This window comes from Carassius gibelio, chromosome B21 (assembly GCF_023724105.1).
Source record: "Carassius gibelio isolate Cgi1373 ecotype wild population from Czech Republic chromosome B21, carGib1.2-hapl.c, whole genome shotgun sequence".
Lineage (NCBI taxonomy): Eukaryota > Metazoa > Chordata > Actinopteri > Cypriniformes > Cyprinidae > Carassius > Carassius gibelio.
In genome coordinates, this window is record NC_068416.1 from 4,790,555 (window position 1) to 4,799,063 (window position 8,509).

The 8,509-nt window shown below is 35.4% G+C and overlaps 1 protein-coding gene across 2 annotated transcripts; it reads right to left on the reverse strand.

Moving 5' to 3' along the window:
- Window positions 1-426: 426 nt before the first annotated feature.
- LOC127985976 (uncharacterized) lies at window positions 427-7,899 on the reverse strand. Of its 2 annotated transcripts, none has more exons than XM_052588198.1 (4): window positions 7,789-7,899; window positions 7,176-7,389; window positions 6,664-6,736; window positions 427-2,251 (listed from the first exon to the last, which is right to left on the reverse strand). In XM_052588198.1, exons 2-4 carry the CDS (start codon window positions 7,359-7,361, stop codon window positions 2,139-2,141), a joined length of 372 nt encoding a protein of 123 aa, XP_052444158.1. In that variant the 5' UTR covers window positions 7,362-7,389; window positions 7,789-7,899; the 3' UTR covers window positions 427-2,138. The 2 variants fall into 2 exon arrangements, with proteins under 2 accessions (XP_052444158.1, XP_052444157.1); XM_052588197.1 differs by lacking the exon at window positions 427-2,251 and adding an exon at window positions 4,904-6,580 and having other exon boundaries at window positions 7,789-7,893.
- Window positions 7,900-8,509: the final 610 nt, after the last annotated feature.

Genomic DNA, 8,509 nt, shown 5'->3' on the forward strand with positions numbered 1-8,509 from the left:
TCCATCGTGGCAGCTTAAGCAGCAATCACATACCATCATTATAAGCTACATGAAGTCTCTGCATGCTGCTCTCTCTGTAATGCTGCCACAAATGAGCAGTATACATAGGGGAACAGAATAGTTTAAAAGTGTAGTCTTCACAGCTCCTGAACACATACCAAATTTGTGAATCAACATATTGACCTGTGCATACAGAGTACAACACTGTAAATATCCCTATCATCAGACAGGTCATTAGTTATATAATGCTCTACGTATTTAACCTCATTACTTTAAGGACATTCCCAGTCAGAGAGAAGTCAGGAAATATGAGTTTCCTGTCCTCTCTACTCATAACAATTATATTACTGTTTTGTCTCTATGCTATGTTTGACTATATATATGTTATATATATATATATGAAAAGTAGTTATGATGTTTTGTCCTAATATCTCAATTTTGAATCGGGTTTGCTGTGTTTTGATAGAATTAGTATATGTAGAAAAAGGTATTCAGCATTTTGAAATGTCGAGTTTGTATTTATTTAACAAAATGTGGTTTTGAACAGAAAATTTACTATTTGGCTAAGTGTGTGATGTAGTTGCTGTGTTAAGAGTTTAGAAAAAGTACTTTAAGTATTAGTAAAAGCTTGTTAGCAATTGAAAAAAAAAACTGTAGTGCAGTTGATACAGTTAGATCACGCAAATCAGAAGGTTATAATGAAGGCAATAACCAAGCGGGAAGTTATAGGCTAGTTATCAAGGAGTTTGTCTTTTTCTTTTATTGAATATGGTTGGGTTAAAGCATGATATAAACCGGTACAGCACATTCACACACTATTGCTTTTGCAATAATGCATTCAAACAAATGTAATCTTACAGTGCTACTTCATCTGTATCTGATTTTTAATAAGCAAAAATCGGTAAGAAATGCATCGATCTCTAGATGAAATATTTTTATCACAAACAAAATTTGCACAGCAGAAAGCAGCAATTATTCCTTTTAATGCTGACAATCATGTTATTAGTTTGGCATGTGGTAAGAAAAAACACACACAACTGAGGGGGTGAATGTCCTGGGACAGGTGAGCTGCTCAGGGAGGACATCATACTCCAGAGAGAGAAAAGAGCAAGTTTTCTCTTCTTGAGAGAATGTTTAAGAAATACACTATTTTTTAGCCATTCTCCATTAGCCAAGAGAAAATAGTGGGAAAAAATGGGTACATTACAGTTTTTCAATATATATTTTAAATGTCACATTATCAATGAAACAACCTAATTTCTGTAGTTTATTTTTGTGATGCAAGTTAAAAAATAAATGTATAAGTTGCATACATTATTTATAACCCTAACCCTAACTTTTCACAACTATTTATAATATAGTTGTAGGAGCCATTTTGAGTTTAGGTTAATCTAAATTGTTGTGCCATTGGAGCATGGGTATATTTTGTTAGATTTAGGGTCCTTTATTTGGTAGGGACTTTTAGTTTGATAGTTGGTCAAAATGTTTGAAGATAAAGATGGCCGCCTCTCACCTTTCTAAAACAAAAGGAACATAGGAAGCTGTTGGAACGTATTAAGCATACAGTTTTTTACATCACTATTGAATCCCTAAAGAATATATACTGAATTAATTGAATCACTATTGAACACTATTTGGACTTTTTTTATATAAAGTTGTGCCTTTTTTAACCACCATTTTCAACCACTTACCAATTCTTTGTTGGATTACTGGAGTCTATGCTTTGTCTACTACTACCAACCTACTTACCTGCCTGCCTTGCTCTGCTTACCTGCCCTGTTTACCTATCGGTTGCAATCCCGTCTCATCCACCTCAAAAAAGGTACCATATAAGTTTCTCTGTGTTGGATAGCTTGTCAAAGAAGCTATGCAATACGTCCCAGCTAAGAGTGGTCCGCCAATACAATAGCTTATGTTTAACATCAGAAAAACAACATCAGTTTGAGCCCAGCTCTGTCTCCAGGTCTTCTGGGGTCTTCAGGAGATATATCTCTTTGTGAATGGCCAGCAGCTCCTCAACGACAATGTGGTGGAGGAGGCATGTCAAACCCTCTGGAGACCACTTTGTATGATGTAATACTGGCAGACAGAAGAGAAACACCAGGGACTGGATTGTGGCACTCCATCACTGTTGGCATTCACTTCTCAGATGATCCATCAGCAGTGTCAGGGCCTCCCTGCTCAGCCCAAAACCAAAACACCTGTCCATCGCTGCCACATTCAGCTCTATCCTGCAGTACAGGGGTCTGCTCTGATTTAGGGAAAGAGGAAAAAGAGAAACTGTTTAGAGCTATGACAAAGTAATTAGTAGAACAAATATTAAAATACTTCAGTAAACTAAAGGCTCCGCTTTAAACTAACCATATTGGGGAAAAACTACTAGTCTTATTTAGAAACCTTAGCTAAAGGGATAGTTCACCCAAAATTAAAAATTCCAAACCTGGAACAACTTGAGGGTAAGTAAATGATTAAAGAACTTTCATTTTTGGCTGAACTGTCCTTTAAATACAATTGTTAATCTAATACTAATCTACTGAATCTATATTAATGTACTGAATGGAATTCTATACCTGAGGAGGTTAGACAGCTCAACACTTACAAGGCCTTTACAAAAAAAATAGAAAATTTGGCTCATTAACAATTATGTCTGCCAACATTAAAAGTCGAGCCTATTGAGCTGTATTATATATTATATACACTATAGCCATTTTTGAAAATGTGTTTTTTGTGTGTCTGATTATTGTAACAGGTACAATGTACCTTAAGTTATTTTACAGTGTCATTTATATTCTAGTCAATTTGCCATAGACTTGTAAATGTATAATTTTGTAAAAAATCTTTTTTTTACATCTTGGCCAGGGGACTACAGATGAAAAATAGCCTTTTGGCTAATTCTGGCATTTTTAACCATGTTTGTTCATGTGTTTTATGAAATTGCACTGTCCCCTTTTAAATAAACCATTAAATCAAATCAAATATACTTAAGGTATCAGGAGTAAAACTAAAGTTATACAGCATTGTTCTGAAAAATAATTGCATTAAAGAGCCACACAGATGGGAAATCAAAAGTTACCTGTATTACAGTGTATGATGTAGCTGTCCATCAGTGTAAACAATGTGTAAAGTAATTAACCCAAAAAGTACACGATTTATAAAGTTATTGGCTTCTAAAGTAAGGAGTCCACTCTGAATCGCTGAAACGAGTCGTTATAGATTTCAAATCTTTTGCCCATCTCTATGTACGTCACTAGGAACACTTTGCATAATAATCTCCGCCTACCGTCTTGGGAGAAACTGACCTCTTAAGGAAACTGAATCTTTTGAACAGCTTCGTGCGAACAGTTTGGGGATCTCTGAGAATTGAGGTATTTTGAAATGTTTTTTTGACAAAATGACAATGTTTTTTAACCTTGGATGGATTTAAACCTATTGTATAGGACTTATAAACTGTTAGGAAGCTTAGAATTTTCATCTTACTGGCTCTTTAATATTACTGCTGCACTGATGTGTATGTTGCATTTTACTTCTGAATATGTTAAAGATTATTACATTTAAACTAAATCTACTGTTGGGTAGTTTAATCTACAACAATGCATCATGTTGTAAAAGACCATGTTTTTGTAATGTTGCTGTCCTGTGGGGAAAAAAAAAAAAACTTAGTACTTGTAGTACATATTTGTACGAGTATACTCACAGTCCATCTCTGATTGTTTTGAAAAATGAAAGTATCAACATTTTAACAATCTGTTACTAACTATAGGCTATCAAAGGCAGCATCTGAAGAACTCCGACCAGTCAAACAACTGCCTCTGAACTCTGTGTCGTACTCATTTTTTTCTCAGTTTTATTTTTATGCTTAACTGTGTAAAATGTCTACATGTAATAACCATGGTGAAGACAATGAACTACATAAAATCGTACCTTTGTAAGAGTTTGAAAAAGTAGGTTTTCAACATCAATAAAAATAGTGGACAGGAAGATCTGCCAATATTGGAAAAATTTAAATCGGTGTTCTGGTCAGTTACGATTACAATAGGTTAAAGTAAGCAAACGTTATTTGCATTTTTCTAAATTTGTAAACTTTTTGAGTACCATGACAGTATGGAGTCGAAGATTTTTGTAATTAGTTTCATAACAATATGCTAATGCATTCATAAAATACAGCATTTTAGAACATAATTCAAAATTGCTTACTCCCAAAATGGCTAACATGGGAAAACTTTGTATCATTTGATTCAGCACCATATCTAAAGAGAGCAGTTTTGTGATGTTTTGCCAAAGTATTCAGAAGTTATGAGCAAAAATATGATTTTTTCATAACTCCTGACCACTAGAGGGAACAGCACCGAAACACTGCAGGTAGTCTCAGGTGATGCTTTTTATAACACACACCAAGTTAGGTCTCAATAGACCAAATTGTTGTGGAGATATATCCTAACGTCCACGTTTGCATGCTTTTCGCAGAATTTGTTCATATCCTTTTTGGAAACGGTATAACAAATAATCTTTTTAATAACTTTTTTCCAGCATGGTCTGAAGATGATCTGGTTCAACTTTCGTGGCAATTGGTTTAGCAGCCTATGACGAGTTTGAAAAAGTAGGAAAGGAAAAATAATTTTCATTTACGGTTCAAAGTTATTAGCATAACATTTTTGAAGGTTTAGATAAGTGGTGGCACTAGAGAGTTTGAGTTAGAGACTCCAAATTTGCTATGGTAACTTTCCTCACGGTCCTCTATCAGTGTGCCAAATTTCACAACTTTCCCGCAAGTGGTTATATGGGCTGCCATAGACTTTCCATAGACTTACGTGGAAGAAATAAGTCACGCTTAAGGATACAGTAAATGCCTAAGCACCTTTGGTACTTGGCCCCTAATAATAGTAATTAAAGGCACTGTAGGCTGTTAGTAATCACTTTATTTTATTTTAAGCATGCATTTAAACATATTTACATACATATAAATGCTGCTTTCCAGGAATTTTTCATTAGAAACAATTCAATAAAACAGTACACAATGAGATTAGCTAAACAAAATGAGTTAGAAACCCTAATCAGATAATTAGAGTAAAAGGTAAAATATCATAATTCAATAATCTGCATGATTTATCTGAACCAGCAAGGATGCCAGTGTAATAAGATATACGCTGTGCTATAAAGTCAAATAATAATGTATACATCTGTAACTCATACCATACCCAAACATCTAAACATTTAGTTTTTCTCAAGAAAGCTCAAACACGTTTATACTACAAAGTCCTACAGTGGTGGTTGTAACAATGAAGATGAATGGAATAAAAGGAGGAGGAGGAAATTAAATGCCTCCAACATCCCTGTTCTGCTTCACATTTACACACAGTCATTTTAATAAGAACCAAATTTTAACTTTTCATGCTCAGCTTTAAATTTTAGTTTGAGACATTTAGCTCCGTGCATTAATCATTTTGTTGGAAATTGACGTGAGCAGGTTTGCCAAAGATAGATTTTTTCAGTTTTAGAACAAGCTGTGGAATAAAATGCAAGTCCATGGCTGGTGTTTTTTTGGGGGGTGTGGGAAAGTAAAAAAAAAAATTCAAGATCTGAATACAGAGCCATTTCTGAACGGGTCTGAACGAGAGGAAAAACACGATTATTGAGAGGATAACAGTCATAACAGGCAATGGATGACAAAACGCTAATACTAAGTGTGTTGGAAACATCGCAAATATTAAGAATGTGTGCGCACAACTCTAGTTTGAAAAAAACAAAACTGGTGTTTGTTTCTTCCAGTGTCCTTTGTGAGCTAGTTTCAGGTCTGTGGGATTTCGGATGTAATTGAGCTGGAAACTTTGAAAGGAACCTGGGAACCCTGAACAGGAGATATAAACTCACTAAGTTCAAACAAAGGTCCCAACTTGATTCAGAATGCGAATGCACCATCCAGCCCCACGATCTGTGTTATACATGGTCACAACTTGCTGTCTTACCTGTTCAAACCGCTCCCGTTTAGCCGCATTATTGCCAATCCACCTGACCTCTGCCAGTTGGTCCACATAGATTGCAAAATTATTCATATTATCTATGATAAAATTCACCCTTTCTCTCTCCTGTTGTATCACGTCTTCTGGGTTTATGTGGCCCAGCACAACTAACATAGCATCTCGCAGTGCTCTGCAATATTCACCATACATCACACCATTCGCATTCACATAGAATTCATCCTCACCAAAGTGAACCACCATGTTTGTCTGAATATCTGTTGCTGAGTTTTGGGGAAGTGTGTGTCTGCCTAATTCAGTCATTGCCTGCTGATTATATCCTTGTCGATTAGCAATACTATATCTTTGTATAAACTCAGTCAGCACCTTGGAATGAAATCTAAGAATGTCATTGTTGAAGACATGTTCGCCTCTTCGTGACCTTTTCAGTTCATCCTTCAGCTCCTCATTGAAGTCTGGTTTGAGGATACAGATCTTTTCTAACATGTCTTCCCTAATGGCCTCCACTTTTTTCTGTCTCTCTTTCTGCTGAGCTTGAGTTTGAGGTTTTGTTCCCCTTTTGGAACCTTTGACCATATGTTCAATAATCATTTCCTTTCTGACCACTGTGAAGAAAAGAAAAAAACAAAATTTGTCCTTTTATTTCTATTAAGTTTAGAAGAATGAGAAGAGCAGAAATTACACACACCTGTCACATTTCTGAGTCCAGAAAATTCCTCTGCAGCTGCTGCTGGTGCTGGTTTATCAGCTAAAGTCAACTTCTGAAGATGGAAAGATAAGAAATTTGAATTAAAAACTCTGACTGGCATGATGGTGCACTGAGACATGCAATACTTATACATTATTTAAACATGATGTAAAGAATAACACATGATGGACCATGCTGCTGTAGGAAAATAATCCACTTCGGGAACTCTGAGCCTCATTAGAGATGATTACTTTAAATCAAAATTAAAATCAAAACTGGAAACCAATAAAGAGTAAAGAGTACAGAAGTTGTGGATGATGGTTCATGCAGGTGAACAACAGAAAATCATCTTTAATTTTAAATGAACTGAGCACTAGAAGTTGTGTTCTCGGGTTTTATGTGTTTTTGAAGCCCAGTTCACATCAAAGTTTTTAACTGCTGACTTTTTTTGGAATATTAGGAGAATTTGCTGCACTGTCAGTCAGTCTTTGAATATACAATATATTACTCACTTTCACATGTTTTTTTAGTGACTCTTTCACAATGTTTTCAACGGCCTTCTCTTTCTCCTTTATCACCGCTTTATTCCCTTCGTACACAGCCAGCACCAGCTCCACTGCCTCTTTCACCGTCCCGATGACAGGAACAATGTCCATGAAACCCATCCATACAGTGTCTTTTTCAGTCACAGCGGCCATGCTTTTACACTGTGTCTGTATCTAAAGCCTGTAAAGAGAAGAAGTGCTGTGCTTTAATAGAGCTGTTTTCCTCCGTTCTACACGAACACTAATTAGTAGATGAATGTCACTGCATTTTAAAGCAACATGTTTCACCCTGTTGCCATTTATTTTGAAGAAAACACAAAACATTCCCCCCCAAAATAGATTATGTTTAAAAAACTATACTGATAGATATACTGATCATAATTAAACACAAATGTATTTGGACCCTCAGTAGCTGCTTCATTAAAGATCACAGTTGCAGTGTTTTAGTGTTTAGTTTCTGTAACAGCTTCAGTAGAATCTTTCAGCCAAAAAAATGCTTATCCCAGAAGTAGTCATATTATCTCACTTAATACAGCAGAAATCAGCATTGTGTGTATTCTCAAAAATAAATGTATCTTACCTGTTTATGTTTAGCTGACTGTAAAGGTTTTGCAGCAGTCACTCAGCCTGATCCGTGCTCTGAAACGAGCAGCTCTGGCACTATATATACAGTCTCTACTAAGAGGAAGAGTTTTTTTTTTTTTTTTTTTTTTTACTGGGCGTTAGCTTTCCAGGAAAGGAACGTCCTCTTACAAAGGTTATTACAACACTCTCTTCTAGTTCTAGTAGTATCTAAACGCCAACTTAAAACCACACTCTTCACTTTCCTTTGTGTTTTTAACTTCCAAAACTAAAATCAAAATCTTTGCACTGAGATCAAGCAAAACATAATGAAATATTGTTACACAGTCTTGCTTCTGTGTAGTTGCTGTTATGCACTCTGAACAGGAGATGCATGAAGAGATAATGTTTATTAATGTAACATCAATGCTGGAAACACCACCTAAATTATAGAAAGAGTATTTTACTAATCATACTTGTTGACCTTTTAGACTTTAACATGTGTTTCCTGTTTTCATTTTGTTTAGTTTTTTTATTGTGTATTGTTGTATTGTACTGTATTAGTGGTTGAATTGTAAAAAAAAAAAAAAAATCAGATGGGTGGTGGTCAATTTGTTTGTGTGTGTGGGGTGGGGGGTGTAGCTAATGTTATACAATGATTACAAAATTTGTTTGCTGGCACCTTGGCTGGTTTAGGACTGTCATGGATAAATAAAGATTACAATAAAACCACCAGTAGA